The following is a 25,431-nucleotide window of genomic DNA, read 5'->3' on the forward strand; positions in this document are numbered from 1 at the left end:
GACTACGTTATACTTCCTTAATTTCGTAATAATCGCAATGGTAAGATATACAGTAGGAAAATTATATCATAGGAACAAACAATATTTTTTTTTTCTATTTCTTCCTCCGTTTCCCTAATATTGCAACAATTAGATGATTGCCGAGCCATGTTAGTTTTTACGTAGTATAAATTATTGATAATTGAATTATAAAAGTTTTAGAGAGATGTAACACAATAGTCAATTATATAATGAATTCGCAAATAATGCTTCTCTTAATAATAATTAAAAAAAAAAAAAGATATAAAACTCCAATCTAGAATAGAGCTAGGATACATAGACACTTTACCTAACTGTTGTGTCCGTGTTAGACACCGACACTTGTTGGACATACGACGATATGTCTCGGACCATGTCCTATTAATCTATTATGATATGGCGTGTTGTGTTTTGTGACACGACACTTTATCTTATTCAATTTTTTTTTTTAATGAGAAAATGTAAGTAAAGTAAGATAATATAAATAATGTAATAGCTAGTTACTGATTTTTACATACTGAACTGAAATAATTTTATTAAAGTGAAATTATTTTAACCAAACTAAACTTATTTTTTTACTGAAACAAACTTATTTTTACTAGACTAAAACTATATTATCAAAGTTAATATGGAGTATATAAATAATAAATAAAAATTCAAACTCATCAATTATTTTAGGACAGGAGGAATATTATTTATTAAATACATTTTCCTTAAATTAGGCGATTAATGTGGGTTAGGGTTTAAAATAAAAAAATTCCTAAGGGATAGCAACAACTGTCAAATTAAATTTCCAAACACATTCAAATCAATAGATGAAAATCATCCATCCAATTACGAGAAATCATTAGATCATCTTTCTAAAAAAGTTGTATATTATAAGAAATTACCTTTTCAGATTTTTAATTTGTGACTAAGGGCCTGTTCACATTTACTTAATTTCAGTTCAGTTCAGTGCAGTTCAGCTCCAATCAGTTCAGTTCAGTTCAGTTCAGTTTAGCTCTTAATTTCCCTCTCTCATAAAATATTCATTTCAGCTTAGTTCAGTTCATTTCAGCTCTTAATTTCCCTCTCTCATAAAATATTCATTTCAGCTTAGTTCAGTTCAGTTTAGTCCAGTTCAGCTCCAATTAGTTCAGTTCAGTTCAGTTCAGCTCAATTCAGTAAATGTGAACAGGCCCTAAGTATTAATTAAGTTATACTCGTAGATAGCAAAATCGAACACCATTTAAAATCATATGATATATGTCATATAATGAATAAAAAATTAGTCAAATTTATTAAACTCCTGATAATTTTGAAAAGGACAATAGTTTAGTGGAAACACATTTTTCTTGTTTCCTATTTTTGGTTTTTATTTTCTAAAAAACTGAAAACTAAAAACAAAAAACATTGTGAAACAAACCTAGTTAATTTTAAAATTCATTATATATATATATATATATATATATATATATATATATATATATATATATATATATATATAATCTCTAGCTAGCTAGTAACAACAATAATCAAATTATCAACATTCCAATGGATTTAACTACTTACACTAAATCTAAACGCACAAAAAAAAAAAAAAAAAAACGAACACATGAAATAAATCTAATTATACGTAAGTAAAGATCAAGAGGGAGTTAAAAACGAATTCCAAAAGAAAAATAAATCCAAATAATGGTAATTAAGTATATTTTTCTAATACAAGTATGTTCCTAAAGATGGCCTAGACAAAGTGTACAAAATTATCTTGTAAAAAAAGCTTAAGAATAGTATAATTAATAATTGATCAAGCAAGGAAATGGTCTTAATTACTTTTTTGGTATGACCCAAATTAAGATTTAAAGGTGAACATTTGAGCTCTAATGAGTATGATGCTTCAGTTCCATGCAAATTTGGATCGAATATCAATTCCCCTAAAACAGCTTTGAAGTCTCCAGCACTCCATTCCTGTCATCACATATAATTAAGCAAGTTCATATCAAATTACAAATCCTAAACATGATACTTCGAAATAAAAATAAAAGTGTACTATTTCAATTGATTGTGTATAGGGTTCGCCCTAATTCCATAGAGTACTGCATTAGTAATGTGTGAACGTATTATTTAGATACAAAAGAAGTAATTTACGTACTTGAATTATTAGAACCTACTACGTATAAGAAGTCATCTATGTTTATTGCAACTTAGGGCATGTTCTCATTGACTGAACTGAACTGAATTGAGCTGAATTGAACTGAACTGAAATGAATATTTTATAAGAGAAGGAAATTAGGACAGAGCTGAACTGAACTGAATTTCAACGTATGAGAACAAGCCCTTAGACACGTACAACGCCTTATTACTACTAATTAATTAACTTAAGGCTTGTTTGGCGTTAGTTTTTTGTTTTCAGTTTTTTTTTTTTTTTTTTTTTTTTTTTTTTTTTTTAAAACAAGAAACAAAAAAAAAAGATGATTCTACTTTTCTATTGTCAGTGAAGTTAAATGAACCCTTAATTATATGATTTTGAAAAACAAAAAACCAAAAAACAGAAAACCACAGTGATGCCAAACGAACCCTTAATTAAGAGTATAAGACGGCTATAAATAAGAGAAAGACGTACCTTGAGTTGTTCTCCAACAGTGACAACAATGGTATCAGGGTCAGTGCTAAAGGACAAAGGGCCTTTATCTGTATGCACATAGAATTCGCCGCGTTCCATAGCCATATGCAGACTCAAAGCATGATCATAAGACTCGTGGATGTCCTCGTTTGATACGAGCAGGCTAGGGTGCGTGTCATTGTACCTATATAAGCTTATTATGGATTCCCTCTCCTCGATCACCTTTTCAAATCGCTTATCTGAGAATTTTGACAGTACTTCTGCTAATTCCTCTGAGATTCTGTCAAGTTTGCTCACTACACCTTCCATCTTACGGCTGCAAATTAAACACCAAATGTACCATAAATTTAATTTGTAATTCAAGATGTTGCATAAGCTATGATTAGTTATATTTAAATTAAAATAACGCAAAATATTGATATCCAAATTTTGAAGATAAGGCCCTCCAAATCTATTGTATGCATTTTAACTTAATAAAGTTTCAACTTGAGCATTGGATCTCAACTGACACGAGTACTTGAGGTTAAATGAAAAACTAAAAAAACATACGTAGACTTAATAATATGCAAGGGTGACATGAATTTAGTAAGCGATGCACCTTACAAACCCGAATATACTAGATTGATAGTGTATATAAACCAATTTTGGGCTTTCAACTAACATAACCATCCACCACGCCTAATAATCTCTTAATTGGTTGAGTTGGTCCAACACATAATTGGCCGGTTTACATAAATGACTAATTATAATGTATTAATCCTAGCAATCAAGATACCAAATTTGGTCACATCTGTCTAACCAAAATACCATTCTAACCATTTGAAAGACCATTACACCCATTGAACTTGGATTATACAGCATGACTCGTAAAATCATTATGAAACGGAGGTAGTACTAAATCGGATCGGATTTAATACTAATATTCTTTCACATACAAGACCATATACATATATATAACACTATTATACAGTATACTACATATTTTACCTGAAATCAAGGTATCGATCTGAGCCCATGACCTCCCGAGCCCAAAGCAACATGGCCTTATCAGATTGAAACCAAACAAACTCCTCTCGATTACCAACCCTATCAACGAAACTCTTCCTAAACTTAGTCTTCCTCTCATCAAGACTTTTGAAGAACAGCTCGACCTCCGCTTTAACCAACCGAATCTCCTGCCTCTCGATCCCATGCCCAACGATCCGAACCACCCCAAACTCCCTCGCCGACCGAACCAGCCTCTCGATAGAGTTCCCAACCCTCGAGACCAACAGCCTGTAGTCTATCTGAGCCGGGATTCGAACCTGGGTCGTGTGAGACAAGTTGTAAGGATCAGGTAGACGTAAGTAAGGTATTTGTAGATTATTTGTAAAGTAATCAGTTAGCTTACGATCATCTATTGCTGCTGATCGAGACCCTTTCGCATTCGGTATCGGAGACGGTGGCATTGCGAAGGATTTCATCATTTTCGACGACGACGATAATGACAACGATGATCGTCTCTCACGGGGTGTTGAAGGGGTCATGTAATGGTGTTGTTGGTTATTATTGTGTGATGACATTTTTGGTGAAAGAGAGAGAAAGAACAGAGGGTTTGGAGGTGGTCTTACGGTGTATTCTGTTATTTTACAATACTATAATAGAGAAGACGTTGAGGAAGCAAAGTGGGTTGCCACGTCTAATCTCAATATTAATTTCAATTCTATTTAATGTCTTAAATTATTTTGTTACAATGTTTATTTATTTATTTTTGAATAATTTGCCCAATTGGTGTTAAAAAATAAATAAATTACTAAAATGGGTTCACTTAAAAATATTTCTCAAAGTAGTGTTTATGTAGGTTCGGAAATTACAAAGCCAGGAATTAAAAATTAATGGCTAATACAATCCAAATATATATATGTATACCATCAAATTCTTTATTTTTAACGCTTACGATATCTTGACCAGTGTATGGATTATGAATTTCGAAGTAATATAAATGTTTAAAAATTTCTAGCATTTTTGTTATGGACATAACCTTGTCAAAAAACTTATATATAACATGATATATAATGCATTATTTAGACGGATTTAAATTATCAAAGGGAACTCAATCACTATTCTTGAAACCAACTGCTAGGTCTACAATGCAATCAATTTGGATCGGAGATGGTATTACTTTATTACAAAATAACTCAAAACATGTCATACTAGCTAAATAAAATTAAAAATTCAATTTAGCACCATTTTTTATGAATTTGGAGATGATGATTGAACAACCTTCAAAGTACAGATGTGTGCTCATGCTTCAAATGAAAATTTGAAGAGTCATGTTGGCCAAGAAGTAGAGTTGGAAGCTCCATTTGATCCATTAAAAAGTAGACATGCAACATTATAAAGTAATTCCATTTGAACAACTATATAAACATATAAGACACTTAATAATCTTAAAAAATTAGCTAACCTTGACGAACAATTTTTTTTATTGTGTCCCTTTGTCGACAAACACTACATGTCACCTTTGCTCGATTACCTTCATCCGTCTCATTTCGTAATCTTTGGGAAGGAGGTCGTCCGGGACTACGCTTGAGACTAGCATCAGCAACAACTTTTGGTCCATTATAATGTGTCCAATAGTCTTTGTCAGCTAGGGATAGGATTAAGTAGTACTCCGTAAAGATATACTCATATACATTACCGTAAAGAATTTAATGGTATACATACATATATTTGGATTATATTAGCCATTATTTTTTAATTCCTAGCTTTGTAATTTCCGAACCTACATGAACACTACTTTGAGAAATATTTTTAAGTGAACACTATTTTTGTAATTTATTTATTTTTCAACACCAATTGGGCAAATCGTTCTTATTTTTTTTAATAAAAATATTATTATTAATTCCAAAATATTTCCATAAGGTCGATTCTAGGGTTACGGTGATAAGGTGGGGACCCCTGTATCTTACCGTATTAAAAAAAAGGGGTTTTTCTATACAGTAACCCTGTTTTTTTTTCACTTTTCAACGTTGTGCCCCATCATATATGACTTTCTACACTGTAACCCAAATATACTTTTTATTTCCATCTGGTAACCTTGTCGTTATCCTGCCGTTAAAAAATTCCGTTAGTGGGGCCCATTAATATTTCTCTTAATGAATTGCTATTCCGTCAAAGGTTTCGAGGGGCTATTTTGGCCCTTAGGATTCCAAATTGAGCTTAGATTTGACAAAAAAATAACGTAAATGTCTCGTTTTGTGTGTTAAAATGTGAACACATAAATCGAGACATTTCTTAATAAGCATACACTAATCTTTCCTCTTCTTCCACCTTCTTCATCGCCTCGTTTTCCCTCCTCTTATTCTTACCCCTTTCGCGCTCAACCCTCTTCCTCAACTCTCTTTTGTTCCTCTCATTCTCCTCCCATTCGCGCATCATCTTCATCTGCCTTGCCTTTTCCTTCCTCACATTCTTTATCCATTCGCGTGCCATCTCCATCCTCCGTTCCATTTCCCTCTTCACATTCATCTCCCTTTCGCGTTCCATCTTCTCCGTTTCTTCCTTTCCCTTCCTAAAATTCATCTCCCATTCGCGCTTCATCCTCTCCTTCCATCCTTTCTCCTTCCCTGTCCTTACTTTTCCCTGCCTTCGTCGTAACCACACCACATCAAACCTCCTCCTGGCTTCCTTATCAAGTAACACCTCGTACGAAGACTGAAGCTGCTGAAAAGCCGCAGTCATAGAACTGACAGTATCACTGTCATCTGCAATACCATCTCTTTTCCTCTTCTTAGAGATTTTATCAGGATGTAACTCAAGTGCCTTCTTTCGATAAGCCTTCTTGATCTCAGCTTCGGTTAGCTAGCTTCGTACAGTCGAGTGATTCTACAAAAGACAGACCAAGTATCTCATAATGATCCATCGATCTTATTCTGTGACTCTAACTTCCTTCCTAGCTGAAATTGATGATGGTCAATTTATAGATTACAAATTCTTAAATAGACCTGGTTCACAGTAATTTATTTAGGACCACTAACATTAGAGACACTATGCTTGTTTTATTAATAAAAAAAAAGTCACTATAATAAAATGAAGGTCACTATGTTGAAAATAAAAGTCATTTTGGTAATATTAAGAGGTTAATTTTTTTAATGAAATATTTTATAAGGTCAAAATAAATAATAAAGGTCACAGTGTTAAAATTAGGGTCATAACGTCGTACTTCAAGTTCACAATAGTATTAAATGTTATACAACTTTTAATAAACGTTAATATGTTAAAAATAAGGTTACTATGTCAAAAATAAGGGTCACTATGTTTAATATAATGTCAGTTGCGAGTGTATAAACCTCGGGTGCACATAAGTATTTTTGTTTATAGATATAATTATAATGAGTTTATATTTTAGGAAATATTTCTAGGATAGTATTTATTTATTTATGTAAAGTTTTTATTAACATTTACAAATGTGCATGTTTCCTAATATGTGACGAAGTAGATTGTATAATTTTTATAACAAAAATAAATTGATAAATAATAAAAATAAATATCATAGATTGCCTTGAGTTCCGCGGAATTGTTATCATAGATTTTTTTTTTTGCTTTTTTTTTAAAAATTTTTTTTTGACATCTTAAATTTCTCGTAATCAATAAGATTTTGTGGTATTCCTCAAAAAAAAAAAAAAAAAGATTTTGTGGTAGATAAGAAGTACAAGAGCAAAAACAAAGCTGTTAAAAAGGGCAAAAAAAAAACGCTCTGCTACTCTTGTGGTGCGCAGAGTAACGCCACCACAGCTCAACGTTAGCAACTACCGGCCACCACCACTCAGCGTCGGCTTCCAACCGTGGCATCCACAACAGCGACAATCAGTTTCTGCAATAAAGAGGTTAGTTTTGGCCTAATTTGATTTTTTAAAAATAAATGTATAATTTGATGTTGTAAATGCTAATTGGATTCAAAATTGATATTATTTTAGGTCTGTGTGACATTGTTAAACTTCATGAATCATGATTAGTATTGATTCGCTGTTTCTTTGTTTTTTTTTTTTTTTTTTATTACTTGTTTCTTCAAACCGCTAATTGAATTAGTGGTTTTATATTATATGAAACCGCTAATTCAATTAGCGGTTTCCTTTTAAACAGGGCAAAAAAATTTAATATATGTAGATGATGTGGACGGTACATCCGGAATTTTAATAATTTGTAGCGTATTTAGGGAATTTTAATATCTTCCAACATTATCTATGAAAATCGCTCTCTTTTTTGAGTGTATATAAGCAGTATATAATAAAGTGTTGAGGCTGATTCGTACGAGTAGTATCTTTTGACAAAGAATTAGGTTATTGAATAAGGAGTAGATTTTAATTGTATTAATACTTGTTCTTTGGTTTGTTAACCAAAAAAAAAAAAAAATACGAAATTTTGCGAACAAATACCATTTAAATGACCCCTTTTGAGAACAACTTCCATTTAAAATTCTCTTTTACAAAAAACTATCACAAAGTCACAAAAACTTTGAATAGCACTACCACGTTTAAATTTCCGGTAAGAATTTCCGGTTAAGATAGCTTAGTTAATAAAATTTCAATCAATTGTGGTATAGACTACAAGAAATTTCGATAGTAGAACACAATTATAGGTCAATCATAATTAATTTTGCATTATAGTTTATTTAATTTCTCACTTAAATCTTAAAATTAGAGTTTATGGTCAAAAACTTGAATTAAGGGCTTTACAAAATTGGATGATTTGGGGCAATTGAAGTTATAATCCAATTAAGGGTTGATGTAGTGCAATATTGTCATTTAATTTGGGTTTTTAAATGGAAATTTTATAAAATATGTCCCCAAAACGGAGATTCTTGCCGGAAAAAAAAAATGTGGTAGTGCTACTCAAACTTTTTGTGTTTTTGTGGTAGTTTTTGCAAAAGAAAATTTTAAATGGTATGGTAGTTGTTTTCAAAAGTGGTCATTTAAATGGTAGTTGTTCACAAAATTTCCAAAAAATTACTTAGATCTTTGGTAAGTAAAAGGTGATTTGTAACGGGACTAAGAGTTGATTAGTTGGCATAAGATAGATTCGTGTTAATTTGGTATTGTGTAGGATTAGGAAAGTTTACGTGTGGTAGAATTTTGTACAGAAACGGGACTGAGATTTGATTAGTTGGCATAAGATATATATGTGTTAATTTGATATTGTGTAGGATTGAGAAAGATTACATGTGGTAGAATTCTGTACATAGCATTGTTTAGGTTATATTATGAAGAATTTCATACATATCAAAAAATTTCAGGTGAACAATTATGAAGAAGTCAAAGAATAATACGACTGTGGCTATTGTTGAAGATACAAGGGAGGAGCCGATATTGTCCCAAAAAGGAGGTATAAAGTTGGGTGAAATTGAGCATTCAGATGATATAAACGAAAACGATTCTTCTTTTACAAAAAACCGACTAGCTGAGCTTCCGTTGGACCTGCAGTGTAACATCCTCCTACGGCTACCTATCAAACCTCTTGTCCGTTGCCAATGTGTTTCCAAGTTTTTGCATAATTTAATTAAGAACCCAAATTTTACAAAATTACACTCGCTTAAAATTATGAATAATAAGGCCAATTTTAGTACCCAAGTCATCCTCTTTAGTGAAAAGGCTAGGTCACTCGAATCATCACGACCCAAACCCAAAACACAAATTCAAACCCGTTGGTTGTTGCAATGGCTTGGTTTGCATCCTAAATTTGAGTTTGGTTCAAATTTTGGTTTACAACCAAAGTAGCGATGATATTAGAGTGATACGCCATCACTTTGAAGAGAATGATATTTTTGGATTTGGTTATGAGTGCATGAGCCATGATTATAAAATCTTATGTTTATACTATGATAAACGTCATGGTTGTTATTATTATGCCATCTTTAGCTTCAAGTCTAGTTCATGGAAATATATTAAACTCTATCCGTTTGACTATCATAAAAATATTAAGAAAACATTAGTTTTCTCTAATAATGGGTTTCATTTGGTACCTCAATTTAACAAAGAATATGCTCCAATAATAGGTATTGGCCTTGAAAATGAAATGCTCTTTGAGTTACCCTTGCCTAGTCGTGATTTGATAATGTGGGATCTAGTCGATATAAGGGGATGTCTTCATTTAATATCTTATATTGAAAATCCGTACGAGATAGACATATGGATCATGGGAGTGTATCGTGTGAAAGAATCATGGACTAAATTGATTCACTTGTCATACGAACAAATACCAAAATGTGTATCAAAGGATTTTATATTCTCAAGGCCTTACGCGTATTCAAAGGATGGACGGGAAATCCTAGTAGGTATAGGAAGATTAATCAAGGCTCATTTTGGTTTGATCTACACAGTCATCAATTAAGGAAGCTTGAAATTGATCTACACAGTCATCAACCCATACTGTGGCTCGGTTCTTGTGATTCCCCAACCAATGATGATTCCATAGGTTCTGGTGACTCCCCAACTTACCACTGGGGTTCCTATGACGACTGGCTGGCTTCTTATACTGACGAGGAAGACTCATTTTAACCTGCTTTAATACTCCTTATGTCCCTTGTATTTAAGCTCTTATGAAATAACTGGGTCATGGCTTCTTATACTAAGGTTTTAGGTTAATATTTTGTGTTTTATTTTTAGGAATAAACATGTGTGTTTCTATTTGAGTAGTGTAATACAACTTAATACGAAGAGTATTATTTCATTCTTTGGGATTTCTTAGGATGGCACACATAGAGTGATGCAGTATTACAGCATTTTAAAATCATTATGCAAAATACTAAATAAAAACATCTTTGACAGATCCGTATATTTTGCCGATCATATACGGTCAAGCTCGTTATATTTGAAGGATTACGTAAAAACTCATGCAACCAAAAGTCATATATTATGCAAAGCACCTCAGTAGCAACTAGCAAGTAAACTAAGTTACAGGCTCAATGGAGGATAAGTTTCAAGGTATTTCACATATTTAAAGTCACAGTATCTGAAATATTTTCTTTGAAGATAAGGAAAAGCTCAATCAATGAAAAGAAAAAAAAAAAAAGGACGAAGCATAGATGATTCAAAATATATAGCATAAAAAAAAAAAAAAAAAAAAAATTAAAAAAAAAACAGCTTAATTTAGAGCTACTTGAGATATAAGAGGGAACTCTTTTTCCAAAGCCTGGATGTCATAAGCAGGGGGTAAGTGATAAATGTATCAGATATACAAGCCCATAGAAGAGGCGATGGGCTGAAGCAAAACAGTCGCTAGGCGGGACAGACAGCTCAATAAAGGCTGAAACACAAGGGCAGCGGAAGTGTCTGTTAAAGGACTTACACACACAGAAGGCAAGTCTAATGACACAAGCCTATAACCTTAAAAACCAATGAAACGGGTACAGCCAGTTACAGCAAAAACCAATCCTTGTTTGCTCATGAAGCATGGACTCATCCAACACATAGATAAGGATGGAGACCATACAACAACAACAAAGCCTTAGTCTCATAATGATGTGGGGTCGGCTTACATGAAATGTTAGAAGGAACCATCTGATTTATAAAAAATAAAAAAAAATAAAAATAAAAAGGAAAGAAAGAACATAACAAGAACAAATAATGATGAGCTCAACATCTCACATCAACATTTAACATGCTAGAGACAAAGCAAGTCACAAAGCTCATACTAGCACACACACACAGAAAGTTTGAGATAGAATTAATCTCAGTAACACCAGAGGCATTAATGGAAGCTGATGATATCCCAGGTGATGGCTCCAATGGGCTTTCAATCACTGCCGCGGATAGGACAGGTTCAATTTCCTTGAACTCACTGCATAATAAAAGGCCAATATAAAAGTGTTAGTACTCTGAAACTATTGGTGCTTTGTGCAAATAGATTTGCACCACAATAATTTTCACAGAATCATCAACAAAGCTTTTACCTGATACTAGGACCAAAATATTAACCAAATAAAAAGGAAAGCAATACCCTTTTTCAGCAGTACTAAATAAAAAGTGTCCTATATCATACAACCAAAACCTGCTTTAACACTAGTCATAAATGCACACCGAGAGCATCTTTCATTGACAGCTCACTTATTGAACTACATTAAATTCAAAATATGATAAGCTACGGAAATTATTTAAAAAGATTAAAGGTCAACTTTCATCTTCTTCAATTTAACTCGTAGAAGTGACTTAGTTATTTCTTTAAATCCTATTGCTGCTTTACAGAAATACTAAAAGTAAATTACTACCTTTGGTTAAATTCTGATTCCTTAAAAATAAACAAGTCATCTACTTTGGATTGGAGGAAGGATTAAATTAATAGCCCTATATATAAGGCCATTCAGGGAAGGATTGTCATCATGATTGAACAAGTCTCATATCAAGAGAGAAAGAGAGAAGACCACTAATAGGAGAAATAGTAATTAAGGGATAAGGTTAATTAAAATTGTCCACAACCATTGTTTGTGATAATGTGTGTTACCGTTGATTAATTTCTTCCTCTAAATTCCCAACACTGAGATACCTAAAATTGTATGTCTGTGTACTCCGAATTAACAATTCAAAGGAAACAAGTCAAATTTAAGCTCAAATCTTAGGACGAAACTTGGTGTCTAGACCTTCCAGGTAAGGTTGCATAAAAAGGAAAGAATTAAGGTGTTGAAAGCTAAGGTCCCTGCTATGTCTAAGAGAAAGAGTACAAGTTGAGAAAATCATCTAGAATTGATAGGTCATACATTTCCCTACCATTTACATAACATCTCATGAATCTCAAGCACCGAAAAAACATGCATAAAGTGTGCACACCAAAAAGAAAAGGAGGGAGGAGCAGTAAATGAACTTGGGGGCTAACAAAGGTTACAGTGGCAAAGCAATTGGAAATCATTTACCCTAGTACAGCCATAAGCTACAATTTTATAATGTGAGAACACTATTTGCGTCTAAGTTTCTAACAAAGGAAAGAAAAGATGAGAAACTGTAGAACATAATATACCTGAGTCAAACATATCCGATACTCAAAATAATAGTATGGATGTATATGCATGATCCTTGATACATATGAAAAGAAAATAAATAAAATAAATACAATGCACACATATTAAGTACCCCTAACAACACCAAGTAATAGCCTCCATACACATCCTCACTATTAAGGTCATATTGCTTAAAAAGAAATTCAAAGGGAAGTGCCAAGTCATTCCCCACCAGCACACTGGTATTATGCATCATATAACCAAGGACCTGTCCACTCTGCTCCAAATATCTCCTCTGACAATGGAGCCTTTTTGCATTGTAAGTGTCCGTTCTTTTATCTTATTTGAAGCGAAAAGAAAACAAGTTACACTAACTTTGAAAAGAAGTGACAACAAAGTGTATGTTCAGCATACACATGGCTTAACCTTGCAGAGGGGATTTACTTTGATGAGATACAAAATCCTAACTAAACATGATGAAGCAATTAAAGTTTATTCAAGGTTAACTAGATGCCACATAATTTCTGCTTACTAAGTAGCTTCAAGTATTCTTATAGATGCCATGAATATGTATGTATCACAAAATTACACATAACAGATTTACTTTGTATGCTCTCAGCACTAGTTTACTGCCTTTGAGTCTTCAACACATATGAGGTTTCTAAGTTGCAAAGATGTTAGATTTCACTATATATATACACAAGTAAGGACAACTAAAAATATGAAATTCTGTATGTGCCTTTCCAAATACAACTTTGGACTTGTTCCTAAATGTATCATTCTGAAGGATCCATTTCTTTACTATATTCAAATTTAGCAATAGGAGTTGCATCTTGAGCTAAATCATTTAAAGATAGTTGTAGTGTACAACCGATCTCCCTTGCAGAAGTGAAATATAAAACACTCCTAGCTATAGTACTATCAACAGAATACAGAATCTAGCTAGTGATCATTGCATTGCAAACTGAAACAATCATCAAAATCAACAGCAAAATCATCAGAGATGAACTGACCTACTCTAATACTATATTGAAACAATCATAAGCAGATCGATAGAAAGAGTCCAGCACACAGCAATTCAGCAAATGTGTTAACAAAGATGCTATAAGCTTACAAACAGCAAACTGAAATCATAAAATCAAGGATGACTAAAATTATGTCATCAAGGATGCTATAAACTAACAATCAGCAAACTATAAATGACTGAGAGCATAATTAAAATTTTACAGATTCATCAACATACTTTCTCCAAAACGCAAGAAATTACATTAACAAAATATCATTGATGCTCGATGAAGCGTCCCCGAAACGCTCCGGTTTATCACCAGGAGACGTTTCGGAGGCTTCATATTATGTCAAAGTAATTAGGGCTCAAAGCTTGAATGATCTCAAATCATATATGTAGAGTACATAGTTTCCTAAGATAACATCACAAGATATTCTTAGAATTATCTTGAGTGAATTAAGGCTATAATTAAGGAAACTAAATTATATGATAATAATGAATAATACTCTCCTAATCTTTCCTAACATATTACTACTATTACTATTACTAATACGGAGTCATTTCGTTCTCGATAATGCTGCGTACCGCGACGCAACATTGTCGGCGAGGAAACGATCGGAATCCATTGGAGGAGCACGAGCTTAAATCACAATACGAATAACTATCAATTTCTTTAATTAAAATTTGCAATCCAACAATTAAATCAAGCAAAATCATCAAAGATGAACTGACCTAGTCTAATACGATATTGAAACAATTAAAAAGTCTGAAATGCAAGAAATTCCATTAACAAAATTCTAACAAATAGCCCTAATCGATCAACTTCAGCAAATAGCTATTAAATAACTATCAAATAACTAATTCAATCAAATAAATATCAATTTCTCCAAGAAATAACTGCAATCGAATAATAAAATCACGGCAAAATCATCAAAGATGAACTGACCTGCTCAGACATGATAGGATGAACTTGAGTAAAAGATAGAGAGATATTGAGAGAAAAATAGAAGAAGAAGGAAGAAGTAGAGAGAGAAAAACTAGAGAGAGAAGTAGCTGGGAATCTTATTTCTGAATGAATTACAATTGAGAACTAATGGTGTAACAATCAGAAAGTGAAGACGAAGAAGAGGAGGGAAATGCAAATCACAAATGAGGTGGGAAAATTATAATGATAGATGATTTTACAATTTTGCCCATTGAAGTTGGAAATTAGAACGGGGTATTTTACCAATACTAGTAGTGGCCCCTACGCGCGTGGTCCTCAATTATGTATACGGTTGTATTGTAACTATTGTTACATGTTAATTATGTTTGCGTAGTGTTTAAATGTTGTATGCATTTAAATTATTAAAGTCAATGCAGAAGGGAAATATTGAAATCTAAATTATCATATTAGAAATATGTAACTTAAATCATCTTATTAGAAAGAAGTAACTCAAATCATTATATTAGAAAAAAGTAATCTAAAAGTATGCTAAATTTGATTAGTTATTTGTTTGTCATGAATTATGAATTTATGTGATGTTATTTAGTTATGCTTTGGCAAAAATACAGGTTGACTTAAAGCTGTAGAATAATATATAGACAATTTTGAAAAGTTTGTTATAGCTAATGGCAAAAGGGCTAAGGACGTATAAGATTAGATGGTCATTTGTGTTTTTAAATGATTGCTATTATTTTCATAAGTGTTCTTTCTATTTCTTAAGCATTTTAGTAAACTTTTCCAAAGCTAATTGCCCGGCTGATTTTTCTTAAGTGGTCTTTCTCTCTCCAAAGCTAATTACCCTAATTTTCATAAGTGACCTTTCTTAAGTAGTCTCTCTCTCCCCCTAAACTAATTGAATTGATTTTCTTAAGCGATTTCTTAATTAAGTAGTCTATCTCTCTCTAACCTAAGTGATATTTCTCTCTTTTTGAATGATCGATCTTTCTAAAGTGGCCTCTCTCTCTCTCTCTCTCTCTCTCTCTCTCTCTCTCTCTCTCTCTCTCTCTCTCTCTCTCTCTCTCTCTCTCTCTCTCTCTCTCTCTCTCTCTCTCTCTCTCTATTTTGATCCTATCCTTTCTCTATCTTATTTCTCTTCTCTATATCCCTCTTTCTATTTCAATTTTCTTTTTGATCCTCCTCCTCTGTCTGTCTTTCTCTCTTCACGGGTGCTTATTGCTTGCTAAGTACAAGTATGAAGACTTGTATTGATCATCATACCTGTACTTGACACATAATACACATCCGTATTGGTCGTATATCTATGGTTCTCAAGTACTTTGATATGTATATACTTTTAAGTATATTCAAATTAGACCCTTAAAAATCCCCACATTTGTTAATTGTTTATAAAATATATTATCCAATGTTATTCAAAAAGTATTTGTAAGAGGTGCATACAGGTAAAGGAATCTGATGAGTTTTCAAAAGTTTGTCACTGCGCTTCTATGGGAAACCGAAAAAGAAGTACCTCGTATAAGTGTGTAACTATGTACTCTCTTTTTTCTCCTATGAAAAAATTTAATTACACAATTTTTTTTATATATAATAAATATTGTACATCAATTGTAAACTTGTATATATTGATCAACCAATATACTAGTATGTAAAGGTTACTAATATAACTTTTTTGGTGATTATTTTTGCCATTATTTACAAGATTAGCTATTTCATTCTTTTTTTATTACAGAATGCATCATCTTCAGTCTTCAGTCCTCAGTCCACACTATTTGAGATTTTCTGTATTTTCTTCAAGGTAAAGGGCAGTCTCGCATAAAAGATAACAAACCAAATTTATATACGAGTATACTCGTTTGGTTGGACGCGGCAAATTACACTCAATAGTTTACAATATCCAAAGGAGTTCAAGTATTTAGGAAATGGAAACACCACAAGTAAATACCATAAAGCATCCCCCTCCTAGAAAAGGTCAGCAAGGATCATGGAACCCGATATTTTCCACAGCACCAACAGTCTTGGCTGCACGACGCTTGTTCAGGGACTGCATCAAGGCCCGATTCAGCAACTGGCTACGGATGTCCATGAACGAACGTATCCTGCTAAACTTCTTCTGCCCACTTGAGCTCATACTCTTGAGAGTACCAGATAATCCATTGTACTTATCATCATGCTTGAAAGTCGTGCTTTCACGAGGACAAAACCTAGAATGCTCCTCTACTTTCAAATCCGAAATGACATCCCTTGCTTCTGGACTCTTCAGCGAAGTGTACTCAAAATCAGAGCAAGAGCTTGAGCTACATGAGCTTTCTGAATATGCATCTTCAGCATTAACCAAATGTCCTGTTACCAAAAAGAATTTACACAAGTACAATTACCCACTGAGAAAGCTCTAATCCTTCTAAAGTCCCAAGTACGTACATATTATTCTCTCTGTTCCACTTCAATAAGACCACATTTCTAACTTGGGACATCACGTCCGAAAATATTATGCCAATCTACAAATTAGTTTAACTTAAATTATGAACTTTCCCACAGTACTACTACTACTATTTTTAGGATTTGATGCATAGCATGGTTATCTCAAGCCTAATTCTGAAAAAATGGACTGTTATTAGATATGGCAAATTAGAGTGGGAAGAAGAAAGAGGTACCGTTTAAAAAGATTTGGGCAAGATTACTTTCTACAAATTCTACTTTATTCACTAGCTCGCCAGAGCTATTTAGACACTAAACAACCCAATTAGACTTGTTTTACAGTATAATCTTAGGAGAACCAATAACAACCCTTATTTGTCAATTTGTTATTCAATCAATCACATGTAGATTTAGTTTACAACTAATTGCAGCTTCATTGATACTAGAGAAAAACCCAAATATGAATCAATAATACAAATGCACACAAGAAGCACTACTCTATCAAACTCGTGGGTCAATACTTCCTTCTTTCAAAATAGATGGTATACTTTTGACTTTTGGAGTTTGGACTATCCATTTACTCAATTTGACCATATATATATTTATGTAACATGCAGTTGGATTAGTCTCAATTTATAATTTTGAAATATCCTCAGTTTTTATTAATATTTCCCATTTATACTTAAAGATATTAATAGTTAAAGTCATGCATTGGCAACTGCAAAAGTCTTAAGTGTTGTATCTATTATGAAACAAAGTGAGTAAAAATATTGTATCTCAGTAGGAGCTTATATGTACCTTCAAGCCAATCATGATTTATGTTCAAAGGAATCTCACGAGAGCAAAGTACTTCACATGACTTGGTGGAACCAATGGGAGACCCATGGGAAGGTGAACAAGACGACGGGAAGGGAGGGCCATTTTCATCATCATCGTTATAGTCAAAACTGTGCTGTTGCTGGCTTTTGGGTGAATCTAAATCTTTCCATCCTGGAACTAAAGAGGATATCTCTTCCTCGATCATATCAGCAATCTCATGTGGCTCCCAATCAGTTATATCCAGTTCCCTCACCATCTCAGTAGCAACTTCCATTTCCGTGTCATTAATGATGTCAAATGGGAAGTGAATAAACCTTACAGAACCTTTACAATGCAGTACAAGCAAAATACCAAAGAGGTGTGTTAGAATTTTTGACTAAGATATTGAAGTAATAGACAACTAGCCACAGTACAAGATTGAATAGAAAACAACAATATACATTAGGCATGGCAGATCATAATCCATGGAGCTATGAAATCCCACTACCACATCATTTAATGTACCTTTAAATTACAGTGTAAGTTGTAAGATATTCCAAGAGATTTAAGCATTTTTAACAAGATTGACTTGCTATTCCGACGTAAACTAAAATATGTCTAAGTGTTAGAATCCAACTCCTTTTGATGTATTAGATTCCATTTAAGTGCTTTCCTAGAGTTTAGGTTATGTTTTCTTAGCTTGAGGTCTCATTATTGTGTTACTGTCAGATCAGTGTTCACTAGGGATTCTCCTTGTATGTCATTTAAAGCTCTTTAGAGGGCGAATGATTAATGAAATCTTAAAGTCTTCTACCAAGTGTTGCCTTGCTTTTATGCTTGTTTGTTGTTAGACCTTTATAGATATTGCGTCTTACTTGCATATTAGCTCCCCTCCAACCCAACTTGATGCGCTAAGGACTCGTGGTTCGGACCCGCTTGTGCCCTCTTTGAAGTATCGGCCGTCACAAGCCCCGACCACCCGCACTCCGTCGCCCAGATAGACGTGAGTGCTCCTGAGATTCTATTGTCTGCTTGTGTTGCTTTGTGCTCACAAGCCCCTCTTCCGCTCAAGGCTAGAGCGCGCCGCACGTTTCGAGTCCAAACTCCCGGACCGTGACAGTTGGTATCAGAGCCGAGGCTCAAACCTCGTCGCAAGCAACCCGTGTAGGCACCAAGGAGGGCTACACGAAGATGGAATTCGTAGAAGAAAGGCTCGCTTGGCTCGAGGAGAAGGCGGACAAATGGGCCGAGCTCCAAGTCATTGTACACGAGCAAGCCGAGCAAATTGTGAAATTGATGGCTGACAGAGATGCCCTCCGCGAACAATTGCAATTTGTTCAAGGAAAAAAGCCGACGAAGCACTTGAGAAATGTGCTACCTTAACGCGCGTTGTGGGCAGAGATGCACTGGGTGTTGGTGCGGCGAAGATAAAGCCGCCCAAACCTCGCGACTACAGTGGCGTTAGAGATGCGAAAGAAGTTGATAACTTCCTCTTCGACATGGAGCAGTACTTCCGAATATGTCAACTAAATGACGATCAGAAGGTGGATACTGCCATCATGTACTTGTCCGAAGATGTTAAGCTGTGGTGGCGCACCAAGCACACAGACATCGAAGCAGGAAGGATCAAGATTGATACATGGGCGGAGTTCAAAGAGGAACTCAAAGAACAATTCTACCCCGTAAACACAGCATTTGTTGCACGGATGAAGTTGCAAGAGTGCCGCCAGAAGGGTTCTCTTCGCAACTATGTTAAAGAATACTCGGCGATAATGTTGGACATCACAGACATGAATGAGAAAGATCGTGTGTTCAACTTTGTCAACGGGTTAAAGGAATGGGCGCAACGAGAGATTTTGAGGCAGAATATTGATACCCTCGCTGTTGCTATGTGTGCTGCTGAGAGATTGATGGACTACTCAGTCGGGAAGGGTCGTCAATCCAAGAAGGATTCAAGTGGGACGTCAACACACTGTAACAGTCCGTCTCCAAGCTCTCCAACGGGTACAGAGAACGGCTCACGAGTATCGTCCAACACCATTAATACATATCATAGAAGAAGTGGAGGAGGTGATGCCCAGAGACAAACATCTACCCCCTCCCACAACTCAGGAAACTCGAGGGTCGGCGCATCCTCGGCAAACACAAGGGCAATAAACTGCATACTTTGTCGAGGTCCACACAAATGGTGGGATTGCGAGCATAAAGAAGAACTTGACAAGATCCAAAAGAGATTGTCATCCATGTCCGTTCAGGAGGCCACAAAAGAGACTAGCAGCGATGAGGAGCCCACATATAGGATGGGTTCCATACGACGCCTGAGTGCTATGAGAATGATAGCACCTCAAGAAGAACCAGAAGTCCGATATCTTTCGGCAATGCGAGTGATGGAGCCTGAGAAGAAGGCAACATCGAAGAAACAAGCTCGCACCAGAAACCCAGAGAAGCGGGAGATGAAGCCCATGGAGTTGGCAACATCCCAGATATACACCCGCCAAAACCAGAATCAGTCACAGGTTCGAAGCAAAGAGCGATGAGCCCGGAGACACCAAAGAAGAACCTCCCAAGAGGGAGGAAAAACAGTGGTTGAGCAAACAACGCAGGGCGCGTGCAAGGGATTACAAAGAAAATGGTCACCCAAGAGGCACCAGCCACAACTTAGAAGCTCTCCACCACAGTCTCAAGGAAGCAGCTCCCCAACAGATGATGGTGGAAGCAGCTGTCCCCCTTAATTCAACAGATTCCACTCCCAGGAGGAAATTTAGAGATGAAGCTCTCAACAAGATGTTCGAGCCGAGCGACTCCAGAGACAAGCTCCTCGTCAACAAAGAAGATCCAGCTATAAGATTCCAGAAGATAGCCGCACCAACGGCGCATCCGAAATTTGAGATAGTTTAGGGTTTTCTAATTTTGATTGTAACTTTTGTAAGTCGACGAGGTCGTCGACAGCTTAAGTGGGGGAGGATGTTAGAATCCAACTCCTTTTGATGTATTAGATTCCATTTAAGTGCTTTCCTAGAGTTTAGGTTATGTTTTCTTAGCTTGAGGTCTCATTATTGTGTTACTGTCAGATCAGTGTTCACTAGGGATTCTCCTTGTATGTCATTTAAAGCTCTTTAGAGGGCGAATGATTAATGAAATCTTAAAGTCTTCTACCAAGTGTTGCCTTGCTTTTATGCTTGTTTGTTGTTAGACCTTTATAGATATTGCGTCTTACTTGCATATTAGCTCCCCTCCAACCCAACTTGATGCGCTAAGGACTCGTGGTTCGGACCCGCTTGTGCCCTCTTTGAAGTATCGGCCGTCACAAGCCCCGACCACCCGCACTCCGTCGCCCAGATAGACGTGAGTGCTCCTGAGATTCTATTGCCCGCTTGTGTTGCTTTGTGCTCACAAGCCCCTCTTCCGCTCAAGGCTAGTGTTCTTGCCGCCAAAAGGCTAGAGCGCGCCGCACGTTTCGGGGTCCAAACTCCCGGACCGTGACACTAAGGTTACCTAATTGGCAGGCTCTAAGATTAGTTGGAGCCATGCCCAATAGACAAAGGACTGAACAAGGAGAAGTATAAATATAGATAAAAACATACCATCTTTGTCAGAGATTTGCACCTTGAGGAAAAGGGTACTATCTTCTGGATTCACAGTTCCAGTGATTGTCATTTCAGTACTCCTAATAGGTTTATCAAGCAGAAAAGGCATATCGACTAAAACACCCTTTGGGGAGTATATTTGAAGAGGTTGCTCCGGCACTGGCATGAGATCCTCATCAGGCGCCAGAAATGGATCCAACAGTAGCTCTTGAGCAGATAACCTCTTTGAAACAGTTTCCAAGCATTTTCTAACAAACTGCTGGGCTTCAATATTTTGGATGCGGTAAAAAGCTTCAGGCTTCTTTCCCTGGAATATTCAATAAGGGAATGGGTCAGAGGAGTGGAAAATAAATATAGAAATACAGTAGAAAAGCCCTCATGAAAACTCACCGATGTCACCTTCTTGTAGATTTGGGCTGGGTTTGAGCATTCGCTGTAGGGATATTCAGAAGTGAGCATCTCTAAGACACACATTCCAAAAGAATATACATCTACAAGCTCATTATATTTCTCCTCATATAGTTCTGGTGCCATGAATTCTGGAGTCCCTGTCAAATAAAATTATAAACAAGTCAGTGAAATACAGCTTAAAGTCCACAGAATTACTAGCAAAAGAAGTGTTGTATAATGATGTCATTTAAAACATAACAAAGAATAGAAGAGTAGTTAGAAATATTATACTTTGCATTAGTTTGAGTAAATCAATTAAAATTAGAGCTTAACAGGTTAAAACCTCTGAGTAACTTAGTGTAAATTCATATAAAATCAAAATGAGAAGTATCCTTAAGACAGAGGATGGCAAAAAGCCAATTGAAAGTTCAAGTTCCATTCGCAGTCTTCCCTAAAACCCTCCCAATTGTATACATGTGTCAGAGCTAGTTATAACAGATATGAGCAGGAGATTGACCTATAACACTGTGGGCATGTTTTGAGCGAAGAATCGCTGCTAACCCCAAATCACCAATCTTCACCTGTCCAAGATGGCCGTTGACAAAAATGTTGTCACATTTGAGATCCCTATGTATCACCGGAGGATCATGACTGTGCAGATAGACGAGACCACAGAGGATTTGACGGGCCCAATTCTTGATAGCTCGAATATCAACTTGCTGATACTTCTGCCTATATCTGTGATCAAAGTGCCACAACACAAAGCATTAATTAGTGGCCTTTAGGCTTTAGTTATTAATGGTATCCTATAATATAAGATGTGGAGTTGAATGGGTTAGTATCTATCACAGTATGCTTGATCAAATTACTAATTTATATAATTATTCTTAATCTCATTGTAGCCTATAATCTTTCTGATGTCATAAATATTGAAGAATCTAGAAACACTAAGATGCCACAAAAATATTTTTAGTAATTTAATACATGAGATTTATGTAGTAAAAATGCCATTTCTAAGACACTTATTTGGTCAAGTAAAAAAACCATTGTAAATTACTTATCTGTAGTAATGTGAATGTAATGCTACTTGTCAGAATCAGTGAAGTTTTCCTTAATCTCAAAAATATTATCTTATTGTATACACTTCAATGACGTATTTCAAATGAATAAGTCTAAAAAAGTATTGGAAAGAGATTGAGAACAACTGCATAAGTCCTACTACAGATCCACATATTAATCAAAGGAAAGAGTTAGTGATTACTCTCTCAAAGTGCCGGAGGTGAACATTTCAGTTATAAAGTTGAAGGTTCTCCGATCAATATCTATCCACGAGTTGTAAAATTGTATGATAGAATCATGATTAAGGTTCTTCAGCAAATGAACTTCAGAGTAGAGTCGTTGCAGTTCATCCGGAGAACGAAGAACATCATTCAGCATCACTTGGCTCCATGCTACCTCCATTCCAAGCACCTCATCAAATGCTCTATAGACAGTCTTCATGGCTCCTTTGCCAAGAATGTCTTTGAACTGCCGGTAATTTGACAGCCAAACATCTACATATCAGTTAACCAACCAAAAACAACTACCAATTGTATGATCTATAGCTTTGAATACAAAGATTATCATCATAACTTATCAATCACACACAACAGATTTAGCAATGAAATACCCACCTCTCCCAGACTCCCACAAAGGATCCATCTATGACAATTGACAAGTACGCAACGAATCAAGCAGAACAAAATAATCACTTTCACCTCCCTCAATTAACACAAGATGAACATACTGCATAATTGACATTCAAAGTGTAGTTGTGAAACATTAAGATACATACCACCTTTGTTTCTCAATAGAAACATCACTTTAACTGTACACATTTTCCAACACACTACTTTGAGCATTAACATCTTTAATTATGCTTTGATAAAAATTATAATAAATTTATATTATGAAAATATACATTGAATAACTCCACAATAACGAAATTAATTATTATATATAGTGTAGGAATAACGTATAAAGTTAAAATGCTGTATCTATTGAGAAACAAAGGCAGTACAATGGAAGGGTTCTTCTATTACAACAATAACCAACTTTCCACCAATACTTGTGATATTAATATATTATGCTGCTGGTTGACAACAATAAAATAAGGTCAGATTGACATGCTATTGCAAAGTTTTGTGGTTTAATCATGCTAGTTGATTTCTCAGGACACCACTTATTGATAGCAATTAGCAAACATATAGATCCACATCAATAGTATAGCAGAACCGTATCATTGATACGAATAACCAGCACTTGCACCAAATTATTCATTCCAGAAAAGCCTTGTCATATAATCCCATATCAGCAGCAAAACAAACAAGCAACAACTAGATACATATTTTATTGATGATTGCGACTTCAAGGCATAATGAGAATATATAAAACGGTTTTAGCCCCTATTTTATTAAGCTAAAAAAAGTCTGATACTAACATCCCAACTTGTAATGTTAGCTCACTTGCACCAACCATGGTAAGCCATACATCATATCATCTTCTCAAAGTCAAACTCATTACCTACTTCAAGTTGTCTCTAATGAAGAATATTTAAGTCAAGAACGTACTCCCTCCGTTCCATAAAGTTCTACACACTTCCCATCTTCATCCAATTCACAAAGTTCTAATCACTTCCATCTTTCGATTTTACGAAACTTAACAAAGAACAAGGTAAGACATGGTAACTCATAAGAATACCATACAAGAATCAATCCCCTTGAAATAAAGGGAAAGAAAAACTAATAATTTCCTATAAAATTTACTCTATCTATGTCCAAACAACTCGTTTGCCACCTCTACTCTATCGAACAAAACACAAGATCATACACCAATAACATAACATAACAAGACACATCAAACAAATAGTTCCAATTCTACAAAGAATCAAGTGCAAACATCAATTACATGCAATATGACTAATTAACATAATAAATCACAAATTACTCAGAAATAAATTGGAAAAATGAGAAACTTACACGTCCATAACGACCAGATGGATCTACTTCAACATACTTCATATGAGAATTTGCTCCTCCACTTTGAATCTTAATTCTCATATTGTACATGATTATATATCAAACAATTTTAACTAATTTTTAATTGCTAAGTATTTATATATGTATCTAATTAATTTTCAGTGGAATTTTAATAAGAAAAATAAAGTGAGAAAACACTAGAAAATCCGGGTTTTTCCTTCATGAAATTCAAAGAAGAAAACGCCCAACCACAACCAGAAAAGCGTCGAATAATTAATTATTAGCAAATTTCTCGCCATTTCTACTACTGAAGGTGAGTAATTGTAGCTATTAGCACTGATTTTATGAATCAAAGCCATAAAATTCAAAGAACCCAGATGATAAAATACGAATTTTTTTCTAAATTACAAGAATTTAAGGTCAAAATTCAAAAGGGTTTTGTGGGTTTATACTAATTTTTCAGAAAACATGGAATCCTGAACTTGAAAAATCTGCGACCTCGATTAAAAAGTGCCATTTGTGGATTGCTTAAAAACCGAAAAAGTGGAAAGAAAAACAGAGAAAAGGTTTTATCTTTTTGGAATTTTGAAGAATAATTTCACAGGAAATTTGTCTGATTCATAGGAATTTAGAGGAGGCAACCAGAAAAAGAGAAAGGAGTAGAATGAAGTAGCGGTGTGAAGGTGTT

The 25,431-nt window shown here is 34.8% G+C and overlaps 2 protein-coding genes across 2 annotated transcripts; both read right to left on the minus strand.

The window, feature by feature from the left end:
* Positions 1-1,505: 1,505 nt before the first annotated feature.
* On the minus strand, positions 1,506-4,377 carry LOC110690812. The gene is made up of 3 exons (XM_021867698.1): positions 3,608-4,377; positions 2,621-2,936; positions 1,506-1,965 (listed from the first exon to the last, which is right to left on the minus strand). The coding sequence occupies exons 1-3, from the start codon at positions 4,180-4,182 to the stop codon at positions 1,714-1,716; spliced, it is 1,143 nt and encodes a 380-aa protein (XP_021723390.1). The 5' UTR covers positions 4,183-4,377; the 3' UTR covers positions 1,506-1,713.
* An 11,718-nt stretch (positions 4,378-16,095) lies between these two features.
* LOC110690658 (probable serine/threonine-protein kinase WNK5) lies at positions 16,096-25,431 on the minus strand. The gene is made up of 7 exons (XM_021867512.1): positions 24,744-25,431; positions 22,988-23,253; positions 22,244-22,464; positions 21,727-21,884; positions 21,334-21,643; positions 17,750-18,094; positions 16,096-16,876 (listed from the first exon to the last, which is right to left on the minus strand). The coding sequence occupies exons 1-7, from the start codon at positions 24,831-24,833 to the stop codon at positions 16,506-16,508; spliced, it is 1,761 nt and encodes a 586-aa protein (XP_021723204.1). The 5' UTR covers positions 24,834-25,431; the 3' UTR covers positions 16,096-16,505.

This window comes from Chenopodium quinoa, unplaced genomic scaffold (genome assembly GCF_001683475.1).
Source record: "Chenopodium quinoa cultivar QQ74 unplaced genomic scaffold, ASM168347v1, whole genome shotgun sequence".
Lineage (NCBI taxonomy): Eukaryota > Viridiplantae > Streptophyta > Magnoliopsida > Caryophyllales > Amaranthaceae > Chenopodium > Chenopodium quinoa.

Excerpts from the sequence above, each read along its gene's own strand:
- LOC110690658 (XM_021867512.1), bottom strand. The coding sequence starts at position 24,833 with ATGTACAATATGAGAATTAAGATTCAAAGTGGAGGAGCAAATTCTCAT. Across the intron at positions 23,254-24,743 it reads CATCTGGTCGTTATGGACGT|TTCAAAGACATTCTTGGCAA; the intron begins GTAAGTTTCTCA and ends AATTACCGGCAG. Across the intron at positions 21,885-22,243 it reads ACATGCCCACAGTGTTATAG|GGACTCCAGAATTCATGGCA; the intron begins GTCAATCTCCTG and ends TTTATTTGACAG.
- LOC110690812 (XM_021867698.1), bottom strand. The coding sequence starts at position 4,182 with ATGTCATCACACAATAATAACCAACAACACCATTACATGACCCCTTCA. Across the intron at positions 2,937-3,607 it reads GATCGATACCTTGATTTCAG|CCGTAAGATGGAAGGTGTAG; the intron begins GTAAAATATGTA and ends TTTAATTTGCAG. Across the intron at positions 1,966-2,620 it reads CTGTTGGAGAACAACTCAAG|GAATGGAGTGCTGGAGACTT; the intron begins GTACGTCTTTCT and ends ATGTGATGACAG.